At 39.1% G+C, this 19,378-nt stretch overlaps 1 protein-coding gene across 3 annotated transcripts in view; it reads right to left on the bottom strand.

Moving 5' to 3' along the window:
• LOC103475849 (GDNF family receptor alpha-4-like) overlaps positions 1-14,426 on the bottom strand; it is a 26,324-nt gene extending 11,898 nt beyond the window's left edge. Inside the window, exons 1-6 of one of the 3 annotated variants that reach the window (XM_008427773.2) lie at positions 14,128-14,426; positions 13,741-13,950; positions 3,417-3,683; positions 3,244-3,336; positions 2,798-3,167; positions 397-506 (exon numbers count right to left, since the gene is read on the bottom strand). In XM_008427773.2, coding sequence (XP_008425995.1) covers positions 397-506; positions 2,798-3,167; positions 3,244-3,336; positions 3,417-3,683; positions 13,741-13,795 — 895 coding nt within the window. In that variant the 5' untranslated portion in view covers positions 13,796-13,950; positions 14,128-14,426. Of the gene's footprint in view, positions 1-396; positions 507-2,797; positions 3,168-3,243; positions 3,337-3,416; positions 3,684-13,740 lie in introns of all 3 variants that reach the window. The other 2 variants (XM_008427772.2, XM_008427771.2) reach the window with 2 other exon arrangements.
• Positions 14,427-19,378: the final 4,952 nt, after the last annotated feature.

Raw genomic sequence — 19,378 nt, 5'->3', positions numbered from 1 at the left:
AAGTAAGTAAGTAAGTAAGTAAGTAAGTAAGTAAGTAAGTAAGTAAGTAAGTAAGTAAGTAAGTAAGTAAGTAAGTAAGTAAGTAAGTAAGTAAGCAGTTGTCTGGTTTTCGATATTTATGACTGCAAGTACACTGAAGCTTTTGTTGTATTTTAAAACAGAAGGAAATAAAATTATTTTTATGCTCATGCAAACCATCAAGAAATTGTGCTTTTGAATCAAAGCATTTTAATTGGTCTACAGCTTTATTTTGTGTATTAAAAGAAAGAAAATGTGAATTAAATGTTAGAAACACAAAACTGATAATGAGTTCTGCTACTGGCTTTTGTTATTTTCCCCTCTCAGCTTCTCTGTTTCACCTTCTTACATGTTTTAATTTTTTTTTCAGCCTCTCACCTATGAGTCCGGTATAAGCCTTGAGGCACATGGCTCTGCTCTCTCGCATACAGCCAGAGGCAGAAAGAGAGGACTGCTGACAGTTCTGTTGGAAATCTGCAAACCGGGATCTGAAACACACACACAACACACACAGGCACACACACACACAACACACACTCAGTGGAGAAAATGGGCTTTTGGAGCGTCAACACATAAAAACTGAATGCATTTTAAAGTGTTTTGAAAGTTTTATTTTGGCACTCAGGGCTGTCATAAATCAAAACAATGAAATAAATAGAAGGAGGAGAAAGAGAAGTACCTACATTAGAAACATGTTTGGAAATTTGCTGTTTTTTTCAGCACATCAAACACTTCTTTGTAAGAAAGCTTCAGAAATTAAATCTTATCTGTTTGGATCTCATTTTGAATATATACAGACAAAAACGACGCATGAATCTTCACTGCATGAACTAAAATTCAAACTGAATACATGGAGGTTTCTGGTTGTATTGTGGGGGAAAAAAAGGTGGACGTTCAATATTTTTACAGTGCATAAGTTGGATTAAGTGAATTAAGAAGAGCTTTCCAATTTGAATTTGTTTAATACTGAGGGCTTAGGGAGTGGATCAAACATGTTTTTATCTCTTTACTGAAGGAGCGTTTCAGGGCTTTTCCCATTGATTGGCTGAAACTTGCGGCTGCCTTGAGAAACAAAAGAATAAAAGTATTTTCTTAAACAGAATGAACTGTGCTGCTAATAACACACCGGCTTTGCTATGTGGCTCCCGAATGAATCTCAGGAAAATGTCCTTTTATTATTGCCAACCGTTTTCATTTAGAAAATATAAACTATATGTCATAACATTAGTAAATGCTACACCTGTTTTGCTACAATTTCCCTTACAGTAATTAAAATAAATTACTAACCAAATGCATCATTTTCCGTTCCAGGAAAGTGTGTAGGGTGCTCCCCTCTGCTTTGTGCTGTATGTGTTTATGAATAAAGTAATCGCTACGGATGAATCAGTTAAGAGTCATAAATTTAAGTCTCTTTTTTTTTTCTCCCTGGAAAATGCACCGGGCTGCTTCAGGGGGGATGGGGAAGTCTCTCTCAGGTGGAGTAGTTCAGTTGTCTCCCGGCATTATTCATGACAGATGGGAAAAGAGACCATGAAATTGACCGTGGGTTTGGGTGTAGCTTCTGCTGTGGCTGCTGTACCATGGCTAAGTGGTGAGGGGAGAGCTAAGGCAGGAAGAAAAGCTTTTTATGATCAGTCAGCCTGAGTCCCCGCGACCTAGAGAGCGTGACTATTAACTAAGCTCTGTACTATCCACGAATGGGCAAGAAGTTCTGCAGACGCAAAAGAAACTCTTCCTTTAGCGTTTTGGGACTCTCGGTGGGGATGATGCCCTGGGGCTGACCCGGTACGCACAGTTCAGATTTTACAAACCAGTTGGTCTGGGAGCAAGTGGAGATCTCTTAGGAGGAACTGGAGTAAGATGGTAGAAGCAAAACAGCTTAAGCTTAACAACTGCTCCCATAGCATGACCCTAAATTAGTCTATATTTCTACATAGAAAGTCTAAATAGAACCTTCAAGATAGCAACTGTGTGCTTAAATATTATTTTATCAGTCAAATCAAAGCAGTTTTATCTGTATACTGTCAAATTACATCAATGTGAAACAATGTTCAATGTTATTTAATTTTAAAAAGTATTTATCATATGCAGAGTAATATTTCTTAGTTTAGAAATGGGTTTTATCAATATATTTTGGCACAACTGGCCATTTGAGAACATTAAATATCCTGATATGGCCCCAGATGAAAATGAGTTTGACACTGCTGGTACAGATTAAAGTATGCACATATATAAAACCTATAAGCCCACATAAGGTGAGGTGGTCCGATTGATTTAAAATGAGATTTGTTGATGACCTCGAACCCAAAGATCACAGAAACTCAAAGCAAAAGCATTGAGTCATTTTTTAATGTATGGACATTGACCTGTTTGTTAAAAAATAAAACATATCTCAGGTTATAGATTTCCAGAGCTTGTAGCAACGTATCCCCAGAGACCTGCAGCTACAAATACAGCAAATATGTTTCTAAAATCATTGATTCTGCAGAGCTAAACCTTCTCAAGAGCTTATATGTGAATAATTTTGAAAACGTGCACTTTAACTTTTGCTTAAAATTCAGAATTATGAACTACTTTGCAAAGGTCTATCATATTCAACCCCAATAAAACATTTTTTTCATATTTTAAGTTTTTGGCTGTCGTGAAAAAGCATGAAAAGTTGAACTCTTATGAATATTTGAGTGAAGCAATGCAACTACTTTGGAAAGTGGGTAGATGGGTCGCTGCTCAACGCTTTGCAGACTTTACTGCTCCTGTTTCTCTGCACACAGGCTCTTACCTACACAGCTCGTCTCTGGAGCAGTAGTTCTGGAGGCTGAGGCAGTTGGGCTTGCCGACTCTTTCCTCCCCTCTTGCGTTCTCCTCAAAGGAACATGATGGCACAATGGTTTTCCTCCGGCGCTCCCCACACAGAGTGTCAGAGCAGGGACAGAAAAGCAGAGCGAAGCTGTACTCCTCCGGCACACGCTCCAGGAAGCGCCGCAGGGCTTTGTGGCATTTCTGGCGGTTGCAGCTGTTGTCGGTGGCTGTTGCTCGCTTGGTGCAAGCTACCACATACTCTGAGCGCAGGGAGCCACATTTCTCATACAGGCCGCAGTCCTGAGCGGCCTTCAGGCACTGGTTCTGGCCGTCCATGACAACAGAGGAAGCTGCAGGAAGCAGAGTACCGACTCGTTAGTGTGAAGTAAAACAAACAACTTTCTAAACCAACAGGACATACTCTACCTGCCATAATGGAGGCCATTCGCGACACCTCTATGTTTCTCACCAGATTCAGCTTCAGCTCTTCATATGGGGACACTTCATACTCATCGTACGCTGAAACAACATTGGACCACATGAATGAAGCAACCGAATTCAAAGAACACCCACGTACAAAGTGTGTGTTTTCCACCCACCTGCGAATCTCACGGTCCAGTAAACCTTCAGGCAGTGCTCCTCTCTGCGAGAGCCCCGCTGACACTTGCAGACTTGAAGGGGGCGATAATGCTGCAGTGAGTTTTGGGCCTCCAGGCACTCCAGGCGGGCATCTGAACTGAGTGGCGACACGGCTTCCTCCGCCGCACAGTACTCCAGCAGGCGATAGATGCCTTTGCAGGACGGCTCCTGGACACAGCCCTGCTCCGCCACTAGACAGTCGAAGGATGCAGATACTGAAACACTGCCTGCAGAAGAGGAGAGGCTGACATTATGAGCTGCAAACAGGTTCAATGCAGACGCTACGGACTGCAAGCTAAAAAATAAGGCAACAATGTGCTCAATTTATGAATAGGTTGTTATGTGTTATTAATATCCCATGATCTGTGAAGGTCAGTGGCTAATAAATCAAGTTCATCCTTTCAGCAAAAACCATTTCCGGCTGGACTTCACCTGTCAGAGCAGAAGGTTTGTAGTTTATGTTCTGGTCAAAAAGTCAAGTCAAGCCTGAAGTCTTTGCAATTAATGTGCAACTTGAGTGTGAAACTCAGGTCTCCGTCTCAGCCAGGAAGCAGGCTTGTAGTGATAGATTGCAGACAGCGTTCTATAAAGTGACATACACCAAAAGAAAACGTTTTTAGATTACATGTGGTACGTACAACACTACAACGAAATGATCAATCATCGCATTTAAACTAAAACAGGCAGTTAATCAGCTGATCTCAGGTTTCAGGCATTGCGATAAAAAAATCTAAATCAGTGCAGAAACCTGGCTCGTCAACTTTATGATCCCTCTGATGGCAAAGGTTAAAAAAAGCTGGAATTTTGGAGCTGCAGCTCTTTCGCAATAAAACACCTTATTGCCTTAATTGGATGCAGAAAAACATTTAGTTGACATTTTTCTTAATGGTTTTGAGAGTCAAGTATTGAACCACCTCAAAATTTCACCTGCACAAAGAACACCCATGTGAGCCAAATTACCCATGAAGACAAAGGCAGATTGTTGACCCAAATCAAGACCTCTAGATCAAAGTTTGATTATCTGACAAGAAAAAAATAATGACATTGTCCTAATGTTTCCCAATGTTACTTGCATAAGAAGGAGATCTGTTTTTCAACAGGTCAAATTACTGAGGTTTTTTTTTTCACCGTCAGCTCAGGTCTTTGTTGTTTTACGTGATGGTTTTAATAATTTGTTCAGCATCTTAATGGCTTTCTCAACTATATTCTTTCTTACGAGTCAATGGCAGACTGTGTAGACTAATAACAGTTCCTATATTTTCTAGTCTGTGAAACCTTCAAATTATTTGTGGGAACAAAATATTTGTATTCCTAGTTTTCTTGAAAATATTGCTAAAATATTCCCACCTTGTCTTGAACCTTACACAGTGTGCCAGCTTGTCTCTTGACCAGAAGGTTTCGTTAAAACTCTTTTCTGCCTAAATGGTCTCACTGTATTCTCCTGTCTGACTTATTGCAGAGTTTTGGTAAGTCCGTGGTCGCCCAAGCAAAAGGTTTTGCTGCCCTAAAGTCCCCTTTCTCTTTTACAGCCATTTTGTTTTACTGTTGTTTATTTTGTGGAAGTAATTATCCAAGGTCTTGGTAATGACTGCACACTTATTTCAACCTCTTTTACCTATATTTCATCAGCTAATACAAACACATGTACAATAAAGATTGTACACTGTTAAGTCACAGTAGAGTAATGTCAGAGTCCTGGCAATGCTCAGTGTTGGACCATATTGATGTCTTTCGTGAGTCATACTAGTAATAAAGTCTTTTTTTTTTTTTACAGGCGATAATTTATCCACGTTCCCCAGTGCGGGATTACAGTTGCTGACATCCGTCCAAAGCACATTTTCAAGATTGATTTCCCTTCTTTCTGATTCCACAGATGTTCACTTCGCCGGAACAACGTTTTCAAGCGTTTATTATTTTGACAAACCCTATTTTCATCACTGGATTCATCACTGGAGAGCTTCTTGGATATAGCAACCCCAGCAGCATTGCCTTCATAAGCTTGGCATAAATTCTGGCGAATAGACAGCCTCACACACACACAAACATAAAAAAAAGAAAAAGAAATATGAACATGATAATTTTCTGCCTCAAAAGCGATGCTGTCCAGCAGCCAACTCTCAAATATGAGATGTGTCTAGAATGCACAGGAAGTTTTTTTTTTCTAAAACATCGTTTGAACTACTCCATTCATCATCACAGTAAAACTTGCATTGTATCATTAGACTCTGAAGGATAAAAGATGTTGAAAACGTTTGTTATGCTTATTGTACTTCATATACTGCAGGGACACACATGTAATTTATTTGGAAAACATATATTATTGTCAGACACCATAACAGTGAGTGTGAGAACCTTCTTTTACAGAAATGCATTTATTTGGAAAAAGCATTTTAACCAACTTCAAACACCGCCTCCAGATGCAACACCTCTGTGAAGCTAAAAACAGTTTATTTAACACAATTCAGCTTTGGAAACAGGCCTACAGTTATTTGAGCATACTAAATTTATTTACAGTTTTGATGCAATGATGCGTTTCAAAAGGCAATCGAAAGGAGAACAGCATTGTTATAAAAATAAATCATTTAAGTCCAGGAAAGACATGGCGTTTACTGCACACATAGTAAATATTTACCTGAACTGTTGGCTCTCAGCCATTCGAGAAACACGGTAGCTGAAACTAAACTCCAAATCCCACTTCAGTAAAGAAGTGCCAATATGAAATCACTTCTCAGAAAGCCAACTACTACAACAACCACAGGCACACCTCCAATCCATATTCAAGAAATTCCAGTAAACTTTTCGCTTTTCCATAGTACAGAGACAGTTTTCACAAATCATCCGATCCCACCACTCCACTGAACTCACAGACTTTGCCTGCAGCTACTTCCAGTCTTATCTCACAAATCTTGTGAGGATCATTTCTCTTTGACACTCACTGTCACATTAGGGCTATCCCGTGGTTTGGTCCTTCACCTATTCTCTTCATCATCATCTATCTCCTTCTTTATCTCGATCAAGTCACCATCTGTAACAGAATTTCATTTCGCCGCCATGATGATGCAACCAATTACATGTCAAAAACCAAAGCTGCACTTCCAGTCATCGCCATCCATGTTAGCTCCAAAAGATGCCATCTTTTGTTGAGATGCTGAGAAATATTGCAATTCATTAAAATTGAAACTTAAATTGATTAAAACTAACAACAACGTCCTAAAACAAAGGCCTGCGCAGTCAAGATTCAGACTTGGTTAAAAGGCGACAAACCAAAATATTTACGCTCTACAATACAGAGCTATTAATCCCCGGTACTCGTTTCTCTTCAGAACCACAACAGCCCGTCTGTCTATAGAAATAAAGAGTTAGGGTTGTTTTGACTCAAAATGTTCCAACCAGGAAGGTCTGTGAGAGAAAAGCCACAAATCACTCCATAATGATGATTGTTGCCCCATTAGAGCCACAAAGCAGAAAAGACAGAAGCTGCCTGAGGGAAACAATGGGGGGAAATGCTCCTTGTGAGTGAAAAATTTATTTTATTAAAGCTCTTCTGGAAATCAGTTCTTTTTTAATGTGACACCTAATTACCCTTACCAATTTATACCCATACGATCTCAGTCTAGCAAAGAATACAACGTGTGCAGGAAACACACACACTTTTCATCTTGATTTTGTGAATTTGTCATACCTTTTATCAGTACACCCCACACAGAAGAAGAGACAAGCAAACGCATAAAGTGTGTTTGAAATAAACGTAATGAATGACGGCTAACAGATCCGTACCTGTCTTTTTATCACATGTGCTCACTGGCTCAGCTCGTAAACATAAACATATAATCCATCGCGTCAGTTCATGCACAAACACGGCTTTTGAGTTCGTCTGGTTACACACTTCGATTAAGCTCCTGCTGACACGTGGCACAAAGCGCGACTGCAATTCAATTCTGCTGCTGCATGTTTTGTAATCTCGGGCACCGCATGAGGTCCATGTCTCGCTTTGGTATAAGACATATCATGAACAGAAGCTGTGTTTCATCCCCGCCGCAGGAAAACCTCCAAAGCCGCCGCACAGAATCCATAGGAGGAGGCGGGACGAAAAAATAGTATCACACAGGGCAGTGAGTCATAGTCACAGTCACAGCTCCGCGTGAAGTGTAAAGGAGATCATTACCTGTCTAACTGCAAAGTCTGCCTATGTATTATGTATTGCTAATTGTACCAAAGTGTCAAATCCCACTGTGTTGAGCTGCAGTTTAAAGAAGCTTCCTGTAATCTTTTGTATGCACAGAGAGCACTTTGTTTTCTTCTATTCTTACCACAGCTGAAAACAAAGAGCCAACAGTCTAAACTGCAAAGAATTGCAATTGTATGGAGACAATTTTTGTTGTATGCAACTGGGATTTTAAGTAACAGACCAACACAAAGTAGTCCATAATGGTGAAGTGGAAGCCATGTGAGGAATGGCCTTCAACGTTTTTACAAATAGCAATCTGAAAAGTGTGGCATGGATTTTAAATTCGGGGTTTGCCTCTACCAGCTTTGCAAAACTGAAAACTGAAATGCTGCTTATTTGTCTTTAATAACCCGAGTTCATTCAGATTGGGCGACATTATGTTCAGTTTCAATTTTAATTTCCAAGTCTTGAAACAAATTCATGCAGTCTTGATTTGATCTCATTGGACTTCTAAAGGCATCTGAGTGCAGTTATTTTATTAAAAGGAGTGATAGTAAAAGTTGGCTACAGAAAATGCATTTACCGGTTTTAAAATAAAAGCCATTGTTTTCATTCAGCTTCATAATTATTTTGTGTTAGTCTTTCCTATAAAATCCTTATAAAATGTACTTTTCTTGTAGTCATAACAGAAAAAAAAACTTTACAGTGGCAAGGCAAAGTAAATTCTGCAATGCAATTTAAAAAAAAAAAAAAAAAGTAGAAAGCCTGATTGGGAAAAATGTTAGAAAAGACAGAGGCTGATTTAAAAAAAAAAAAGATAAAATATGAAAAAAGCCTGTGAGAGATGAATTACTTTGATATGCGAGCTTTAATGCACCCTATTGATTTCTCACTGGAGTGATTAATAGAATTTGTGAGGCAAAGCTGATCAAGGTTAACGCCGTGATTTTTGCGCTGCCCTCAACACTCTGCGCCCACTCTCACAGGGAGAGACGGTTTGGCAAGTTCCTCTTCTGTCTCTTCAAACATGGTGGGTTAGGCTGAAGAGAATCCAGATTGTTGGGCAGTAATTTGATTAGGCAAGAGAGAATGCCTAGTGGGAAAGTGTGAGTCTGACGTGAAATTTGGTCGGGAGCTGTGACAGAAGGGACTTGTCGACAGGAAGTCACACACACATAGCAGCGAGACACTGCAGTGAACTAAATGCAGAAACATGCCAATAAGTGACACTACTTGCTATGTTTTCCTCGGAATCAGCTCAAATGAAACTAAAATTGTTTATTCCCAAACTAGCCGAATGTTGGTTTATTTGTCAGCTGGCTGGCAAATTGGGAAACCTCTACTAAATGCAGAAGGAAATGCATGAGGTGTTGAACTTTACAATAAATGTGAATGAGAATAGAGTTATTATTATTCCAACTTCTACTTCTGTCCCTTTTTTAATCCCTGCTGAACTGACGGAAGCTCTTCACACTCTGTGGTCACAAGAGACTGTAGTGATGGCGGCATGAACATTTGGCAAACCTTTACAAACTCCAAGCCTAGAATTGACTAAATATGCCTTGCTGCCATGGTTTGATAAGCAGAATCCTCAATTAGGCTTGATGAGATGCAAACAAGACCTGGATTCTGTGAGGCAGGAAATCCAGGAATGTGGTCCAGTTGAGCCTCTTTTTCCTAAGTTTCTTTGTGTAGACTGAACAAAGAAGATTGCTTGGGTTTGTGTGCAGGTATTGTGCATCGCCAATAAGCTGAAGCCAGAACCGAGCCCAGTCAAGCAGTGACGGATGGTAAAATGGTTGTCTGAAAAAAGAAAAAGTTGTAAAAGTTGAGTGCGCGCTAATTTTATGTTCTGAAATAGTGCGTCTACTACGTGGCTAATGCCTCTTCTAATGAGGCATGGCAGTCGGATTGTGGAGCCACATTATGCATGCATTAACCACAACACCCCACACACCCCGCATGCCTCCACGGTAGTTCAGGTTAAATGTATCAGGTGCATCATCAGCCAGTCGGAGTGAATCTTCCAGGCTTCTGCCTTCTGCTGTTTACTGTGTTCCTAAATTTCAATGTGCCACATAATTTCTTGGCCACATGCACACACGCACACACACACACGTAATGTCCATTGATCAGAGCGGTTTTATCTGTGCAGTTGTCTGTGAGTGACAGTCAAGATCCAGATTAACACAAAAAACTGAGTAACTGGCAATGGCAGTTAGGTGATAGAAGAAAAAAAACAATCAATATAACACATTTTTTAAGAGGCTGGTGGTGAGAAATCACATTTATAAAAGGTGAAATTATGATGACAGTTATCCTTCAATAGTTTAATTACATTAAAGCCTAATATGTAAATGACCACTTATGATAAAAAGTTTCTTTTGTTTTATTTTACCTGTGCGATGTTCAACAGGCACCAATTACACTTTTTTTTTTTTGCGTCTTGCTGTTGTGAACAAAACAGAAATACAAAATCAGAGTGCAGACAGACAATGCCTCAGCCTGAGGAGAGACAAAAAGACGGCACGACAAACAAGGAGAAAAAACTCTACAAGAAGAAAAACTCAAAACCTGAGAATGCTCATGAATATCTTTCACTTTATGTGAACTAAAAACAAACCTGTGACAAACGCTGGTAAGGCTCAATCGGGTCCAGTAAGTGAGGCGCAAAAATAGCAGCAGTCAGTCAACAGTTGAGGCCTGCACTGCCTGGGATTTTTGTAATAATCCAAAGGGGCCTGGCACTAACAGGTCAAAGTCGGGTTGAATGTCATTTAACAATAGTTTTCAGACGTGGCACAAACACTGTCATGCCTTTTAGTGTCATTCCATTTGTCTCTGAGATTTCTGCAAGGTAAATTCAGGGAAAGGTGTGAATGACGTCATCTGTATTAGCTGGAAAATTATAACCAGGAAGGGATTTCTGTATTCTGACACACTAAAGACGGCAAGCCGCAAAATTATTCATAGCTATTGGATATTGTTCCAGTTATATTAAAACCACAAACGATAAGGCATTTCTTTGAATTTTATGTGAGAGACCAGCACAGTGTGTTACTGCAGAGCTGTGAAGAGGAAGAAAGGATGCATGGCTTTAAAAATCTTTCTCAAAAGTCTTTAAAGTGTGGTACGCTTTTGGAATTTAGCCAGATTTACTCCAACACCTCTAAATAACCTATTGCCCTCACAAGGCACCTAATTAATAATAAAAAAAAGGTTAATTTGTGTGTAAATTAATCTCAGTATTAATCCAGCTGTCCGCTGAAGGCCTCAGAGGTTTATTAGAGAACATTAGATAACAAAAAGCATCAGGAAGAGAGAGGAAAACAGCGGGTCAGGAATGAAGTTGCCAATGAGATTGAAGCAGGGCTGGGTTAGAAAAAAAAATCTGATTTGAACACCTCATGCAGCACTGTTCAATCTATCATCTGCAAAGGAAGATCGATTAAGACAGAGGCTCCCAATCCTGGTCTTGAGGGACGACTGTCCTGAAGGCGACTCCTTGCTGCCTCACACCTGACTTAAATAACTGGGTATTTAACCCATTTCTGCAGCTCTTGGCGCCATGAATCATTAGAATCAAGTGTGCTGAAAGAGACTTGTATAAAACATGCAGGACAGTGTTCCCTGAGGAGGAGGGTTGGGAATCAGTATACAAACACATGGCTTTCCATCAAAACTGATATTAATCACGGATGCAGCCAAAAAGGCCTATGGTAACTTTGGAGGAGCTGCAGAAATTCACACAGATGGGGAAACTCTGTACCAATCAGTTGACAGGAAAGCAATTAAGCATTTAATAGAAGATAGGTAAGAAGAAAGCAGTTGTTGAAAGACTAAGACAATGCTCTTTTTGTGTGAACATACAGCTGGAGCTAAAAATGAAACGGTTTTTGTAACAGTCAATCAGAATTCAGACCTAAACCTACTTGAGAATCTGTCGTAAGGCTTGAAAATTGATGTTTACACATCCCCTCCATCAAATCTGGCAATGCATGAGACATTTTTGTCATTCAAATTTCCAGTCTGCATGGCTTGTAGCGACATACCCCAACAGACAGAACCAGAACTGCAGCAAAAGGTGATTAATCAAAGCATGGGTGCATCTGAATAAAAATGCATCCCATACATTTCAGATTCTTACTTCAAAATTATTTGAAAACAATTCACCGATACCACTTTGTGTTGGCCTGTCACATAAAACCCCACAGGCGGCAGAAACATGAAAAGGTTGCTTTAAATATGAAAGTATGACTTTTAACTTAAAGACGTACAAAATCATCTGTTAAGGTTTTGCCTAAGGCAGACACACAATCTACCATAGATACAAGCAAATGTTGTGTCAGATCATGTTCTTCATTTTGGTCTTCATTTTGATGACAGACAAGCTGGGGAGGCTGCACTCTTATTCTGAAGTTCCTGCCAGCATTGTTGGGGTAGCAGAAACGACCAATGACAATTAAATATAAACAGACGCAGATTTAAGACTCCGTTCTGCACAATCCGCAGTTCTCGGCGATGTTAATGACAAACTTTGAGTCAAATATTTTTTCATTTCCAATCAGGTGTAATAGGAAGAACTGACATCATGACGGAGTATCTCATTTGCATGTGTAATGAGTCAGATCTCAATTAATTGGCACTCGAAAATGAATGTTTTTGCTTGGTGTGATTCCACCTAAGCTAAGTACTCTGTGTGACACACAGAATGCATGAGCGGCTTGACATTAACAAGAAAAGCATTTAATCATTTTCAGCGATCCTAATTTCTAATGGGCACCCACAGCCAACATTATCGGGATGCAGCCGGACGTGTGGAAGCCCCCGTCTCCTCTTATCTTGTCATAATCTAAACAATTATAATGTCTGCATGCGTCTCAGCGACGTTGAACCCACTGAGAGACGAGAGAGGTGCTCTAAATAAAAGTCATTCAATGCGGTGCATGTAAACAGGAGAAAACGTGAAATTCAAACAACAGCACTGATTAAATTGATATGTTTTTGTATAAAACACCAACAAGTTTTGTTTTTACTTTTCTCTACCAGCCGAGCTCGGATTTTTGGTTTCGGTCGTAACAACTTATTTATAGAAAGCTGAATGTGTTTGCAGGACGAAGAATCCAAATCCGTGAAGTGCGAACTATTCTGGACAGCTTTGTTTCCATCTGATCATCAGCTAAGACAAATGGATTCTCCAAACCTGTCGTGCTCATCTAAAGATTTAAATCATTACTTCAATTTTACTTAAGCCCTGATTTAGTACTGAGAACTAAAGTGTTTAAAAATTCATGTGTGATATTTGCAGCAGCCTAGGACGGTCCAGTCAATACTTTGAAGAGCCTTTGTCTGGATCTGGTCCAAGGCGAAGATAACAGACCTGACCCAATGATGTCATCCACATAGAAAACACTTTTCCTGCTCTATGATTTAATAAACCTCTTTGACTTTATGTCTCAATAGCTTACCTTGAACCTAGAGTGAATTATTTTGCTGCATTCTGTTGGTTTGAAAAACGTCTCTCTGACAAAGTCTCTCTCTCTCTCTCTCTCTCACACACACACACACACACACACACTTTTCCCTTTGTTCTTGTATTTTAATAACTACCCAACATTTATGTACACAAGCAAATTTTTGTACCTCAAATATAAAATCCCTTTAGCAAAATGCACAAAATTTCAGAGTAATAATGTACATCTTACTCAAAGATTACAATTTTTTTCTTGCTATTTATGTATGAAATTTTAGAAATATAGATCTGCTAAGCTTACTGACGTTTTCTAAAATAAGTTGCTCACAATATCGCACAAAATTTAAAATAAAAATATAATGTAAGTTTATTATCCCGATGCTACATTTCTAATCACTAAATAGACTGAAAAGTATTCATACCCTATGAAAGTCCCTGCGTGCCAAACCATAAACTCCAAAGTATTTCAGTGAGATTTTTTTGTGACAAATAGAGGAGACATGGTTGCAATGTATTTAGGGACATCAGAGTAAAGGGGTCTGAATATAAAATGCATGTGCATGAAAATGCGACACTTAAAAATAATGGGAAAAGGAAATGTGTGTAAACCAATGGACTCATTTAAATGATAAATGCTCCTTACCCTGAGAAAAGACATTGAGCAAAAGTCCAATGATCATCATCCTGTCCGGTGACATTGGGGGACAGCTGCGGAATGGGGAAGCGGGTACCCGGCTCGCTGAAGCTCAGTTGCCCGTCTCCTGCTTCATCCAGCCTCCTTCTGCACTCCTCTGCCTCCTGCTGCTGCTCCCGCTGCTCTGTCCGCTCGGACTGAAGTGGATCGGACGGTCTGCTGCACAAAGTTGGCAAAACTGAACAGAAGTGACTCAAGCTCTCGCGATTTTTGTCGCTCCCCTCATTTTTAGGATTCGTACGGAACAAGGTAAACATTCAGCGGGTTTCCTGTGAATTCCTTGAAAAGTGGAAAAGATTCTCTGCCGTGTAAAGACTCCCAGCAAGGTAAACGCACCTGTCTCCAAAGCGCGTTGCCTTTTGCACTTCTGCGTGGGATTCCACGCGCAGCTCAGCTCCACAGTTGTCCACAAGGACGTTGAGTGCGGCGAAGCCCCAACGTGATTGGTCCCTGAACAGGCTGGACGTACCAATGGGGAAGGCAAAACGTTTCCTGTTGAAGGAACAGCTGGATCTTTGCAGTCAAGTTGGAAGCAGGAGGTGGACAGTAGGAACTAAATGAAAGGAGGCGATTTTTAATCTTTTAATGTCACGGTTAAGCTTCAATTGAAAACGTAGGGGGAAAAAAAAGTTCTTTAATCATAATTACCAAATTTCTGAAAATGATTTAATTATGTTGCATAACTTCAATGAACAGCACTGAGCTCATTTATTGTTTTGAATTACTCAGGATAAAAAGGTATAGTATAGCCAGTGCAAAGAAATAACTATTACGCAACAATTAAACCACTTAAAAACAGACAATGTTGTTGTTAAGGAATTTTTTTGAACATCACTGAAACCCACTCATCCTCGTTACTGCTGTAAAATTATAACAGATTCAGTTTTTGGTCAAAATAAATCAGAAGTGATATTGGATCAAAATTTCACGTTCTGTCAGCTAAGAAAATCTCTTGAAATTCTGTTGTTTTTGGTTCTCCCTCTCAATATTGTTACTCGACTCAATCTGGCCACTCTGTGAAAAAGTTCAACCCCCACAGCAGAAGAGTCCATAAGGCAGGGACAGTTTAAAAGGTTGCACTTAGAGCCAGTATTTTATGGGTATAATAATTATGGAACTGTGACTACAGCACAGAGGCAATCAGCAGAAATTATTAGTGACACTAAACTGACTGTTAAAATAACTGTCAAGTTGTATTTCACCATGTATTATTAAAACTAGCATATCCATTAGTTCTATTAAATCCTAGATGATTTCTATTTCTTCTTAACTGTTTATGGACAGAAGCATTTTTAACAATGTTTTTCGTTTTTCATAAACTACTCATTTGAAGTTGTGAAAGTTTCATACCGTTTGGAAACGTGAGAGCTCTTGGGGGCCCTCTGCTGGTTTGGGAGCCCAAAGGAGCAGTATTGTTTGCGCATATATCCTAATTTCTGGTTTTAGATTGTATGAAAAACAATCTTGAAAATATAAGTGGGCAGACAATATAAAATTAAATGAAGTAGGTTCCAATATCTACAATGAAGAGTCATACTCAGAGTATTTTCCACTTTTATCCTTCTGTAATTGGACTGAGAGTCTATTAAAGATATACTGCTCCTAACCATGTAATTGAAAGGTATTTACCCTGAGAGAAGAATCACTAAAATGTGATTACTCACCTCTGACCCTGAAGGGGTATTTTTCCTCTTTGTGTCTGGCCTGCTGTGCAGGTAAAAGGCTCAATATAATTTCCTTCTTTGTCATGAGAAGCAATTCAACTCTCCTCATACATTTTATGTGTACATTGATGAAGAAATGACTCATTTGAAAAGCTTATAGCTTCAAAAATAATAAAGTCAATTAAAAGTACAGCTTATGCTGAAATTAACTTGTCAAAGTTTATAAAATGACTCATCTTACAGCATGAAAACATTGTTCGAATACCTGTGGCTGCTTCTCGCCAAGACAGAACAAAGCCAATTTCCAGTTGGTGCCTGAAGTTCCAAATGCTGTGTGCATTTTTTTTAACTTAACCTTGACAGTTATACAAAATCCAGTAGGGAATTTAACACATAATACAATTTCAGAATTAAAAAAAATAAAAAACCGAACAAGATCACAATCATCATAATGCAAGGCCATTATGATGATTTTTACACACACAAACAAATAAAAGAAAATAAAACTGAAAAAGCAAAAGTAAAACAATAAATAGAACAGAAGACAAACATCACTGCAATTGGAATGCATTTAAAAAGGCATCCTGGAAAGGGGGACTAAATGAAGCGCAAATGCAATTCAGGTGTATCACGCGCAAAAAAATGCATTGAGGAAGAGTGTCCCACAGGTACTGGGCAGCAGGACAGAATGTCCAGTTCTGGATCCAGGATCACAAGCTGGACTCGACTGTCGACTGAACTAGTGGGGGGAACTTTAGTCCACCAAATATTTAGGCTCATGCTCATCTCAGTGTCACGTTGTCCAAACACATTCTGATTTGTAAAATATGTTCTGCACATCTCAACAAGAAATGCAATGTTTGGTGTGACATGGTCCTTTCTCATGCTGACTACACTTTCATGTTCAGCAGCAGGTGTTTTGTTAGACTAATGCCTGCAGTAGAAAATGTGCAAATCTGAAGCAGTAGTTCTTCCAAACATATACTTGCATAATTATATCAGAATATGAGACAGGTTTCATCTTGGGTTTTTTTTAAATGGCTTTCCTTTGCATTTTTTTGACATTTAAGATGTTAAATCTGGTCACTGATGAGCCTAACTAAAAGGAGGGATTCACAGACGTTTAAAAATGATTTCTTCCACACGGAGTGAGATTTGAATTCTGCTAAATGTAAGATTTCAACTATTTGTTGACATCTACTGTCAATTAAGAAGCTCTACAAGCTGGCAAATAATGTATCATGAATCGGTAGTTCCAAAGTTTGGTATTGGTAGTAAATAATTTGGATTCCCTAACAATAAAAAAAATGTGCACAGCTGTCTAACAAAATCTGATCATAATTGTTAGATGTGTTTTGCAGTCATTTCTTTTTAGTTGTGATCATCCTGTGCTGGGATTAGTTAGTTTAGAGAGTTAGTTTAGTTTAGCTTGCATGTGGTGTTATCTCCTGGGATTCTGGCTTTCAGTACAAAGTACATTTACTTTAACCAGTTAAACTAATTGGCTAATCTAGATGTCCCTTAGATGCGAGTGCACTGCCAAGGTTGTGTGACTCAGAGTTGCCATGTGATGACATAGTTAGTCATTATTTTGGGAGCCATGTCATATGCCGGGGTTGGTCCACTGTGGTATATGGCCTGTCCAGACGTGCACACCAGTCTGCACCTACACCTGGATGGATGGATCATGAATGGATGGATGTCTTATCGTCTTGGTTCACTGATAGCAAGTTATCTTTTGCTTCCCCCTGGTGGACAAATGCATAAATGGCATGTGTTTCATGAGGTTTCTCATCAACAGCCCAAGATGCTGCATTCAGCAGGTTTTACTCTGTAACTTGCAGTGCCCGTAAAGGAGGTGGATGGCAGAAGGAGTCTCCAAACTTACATGAAATCAAATTGAAAAAAGTGTTTCCTTGGTGTAATCTAGTTAGTAAATTGTTTGGGAAAATAATGTTTTTTTTTTCTTCTTCATAGAAATGACATAGAAAAGCCATACATAGCCTACTTTGGTGGAGAATTAAATTGCAACAAACCTATATGTTAGCTAGGCAATGCTATATGACTGATTCTGCATGGATAATTGGGTATAGATTACGGATGGATGGATGGATGGATGGATGGATGGATGGATGGATGGATGGATGGATGGATGGATGGATGGATGGATGGATGGATGGATGGATGGATGGANATGGATGGATGGATGGATGGATGGATGGATGGATGGATGGATGGATGGATGGATGGATGGATGGATGGATGGATGGATGGATGGATGGATGGATGTTAAGGTTGCTTACTAACGAAAAGACAGTCAAACAAAAGGCATTCAGAATTACATTATTTGATTCTAATGTCCACAATTTCAAATATTTTGGACAACAGACATTTTTATAAACATCTTTTAGAACACTTTTGAAAAATATATAACATGCTGCTCTGACAAACAATTAGAAAACTATACATATTTGTAATGCCTGTAACTGTGTGCTGTGTAAGGTGGGATTTTTTTTTTCATGTTGTTTGTGACTGTTAATTGCTTGCATATGCCCTGGCTTGTGACTTGCTCTTAGAATTCTGGGTTTTGCAGGATATTATTGAAATGTAATGTTTATATAAACATGTGCAACACTCAATTATTTTGTAAGAGAAAAATACATAATTTTAGGCTTTTTCTGTTTTTTTAATAATTGTTAAAAATCAGTTAAATTCTCAAAAGAACAAAAACAACAACTGTGCTCATAATGTCATTATCATATACTTTGTTTTAAAAAGAGTAGTTTAGTGCTACTAGTGCATCTTAATGAACTTATATCTTGACTAGTCAGAAGTCACAGAGTGGTTTATCCAAGTATATTTATGAAAAGTTGTGTGGAAGGACAAAATGTCCTTCACAATGTCAATTCAAGAGCATTTTCACAAGATATAGACAGAGACACACAGATGTTCGCAGGCTATCAGAAGCTTTTTATCTGGGTTAAGGAGAAAGGGGAGTCCAAAGTTCTCCATTTCTGTTAAACTATTTCTTTTTCAATATCACTTAAACATCATGGTCCCAGAGTCTGGAGGAAGGTGACCTTTATACACATAGTTAGTCATTATTTTGGGAGCCATGTCATATGCCGGGGTTGGTCCACTGTGGTATATGGCCTGTACTTGTATAGCACTTCATCAAGACCAGAGAGCCCCAAAGCACTTCACACAACATTCCCCCATTCACGGGGAAAGTATTTTGCTCAAGGACACAACAATTGGGATTAAACCAGCAACTCACTGATTACAGGACAATCTCCTATCACTACTGCCATTATGTTTTATTGAGTACAGTCAACACAGCCATCTACTAAAAACCTTTTGAGCACTATTATGTATGTAGGTTGTTTGTTTTTTTTGGTGTGGGGGCAGCACTTTACTTTCCTATGGAGCTTAATATGGGATAATCAAAATTATCTGCAATAACTGAAACATGTCACTTTATAAGTTACTAACTAATTTATGCTTGACTTTTCCTTTTTGAATAATTTACCAAATTAACCTAATTGTTCAATAACTGTTAAATTTGTTGAATAGTATCTGCAGTTAAACATAGACAGTTTGAATGTTTATATAGTTTCTACTCAATACAAATTTTATCTGTCAGGTAAGCTTGTTCTCAGGGTGACACTGAACCGGAAACCAGATAAGAACAAGAGAATCCACGCTGAGGTTCTTCCTGCTCTGCGTCCAAATCAGGTGAGTCACTTCACGTGAATTTACTTTCCTGGGAAAAAAGTACAGCACGCTAGCCTACGTCATTCAAATATAGACATTCTATTGGTACAAACCGTCATGACGTTGAAGGCTGGGCCAATGGTTTACTGTTCGAGTTCCCGTGCAGTATCGCGAGCTATCTGATTAGATAAATCCTCTACGCGGCTTCA

This window comes from Poecilia reticulata, linkage group LG14 (genome assembly GCF_000633615.1).
Source record: "Poecilia reticulata strain Guanapo linkage group LG14, Guppy_female_1.0+MT, whole genome shotgun sequence".
NCBI lineage: Eukaryota > Metazoa > Chordata > Actinopteri > Cyprinodontiformes > Poeciliidae > Poecilia > Poecilia reticulata.
This window is presented reverse-complemented; position numbering and strand designations above follow the sequence as displayed.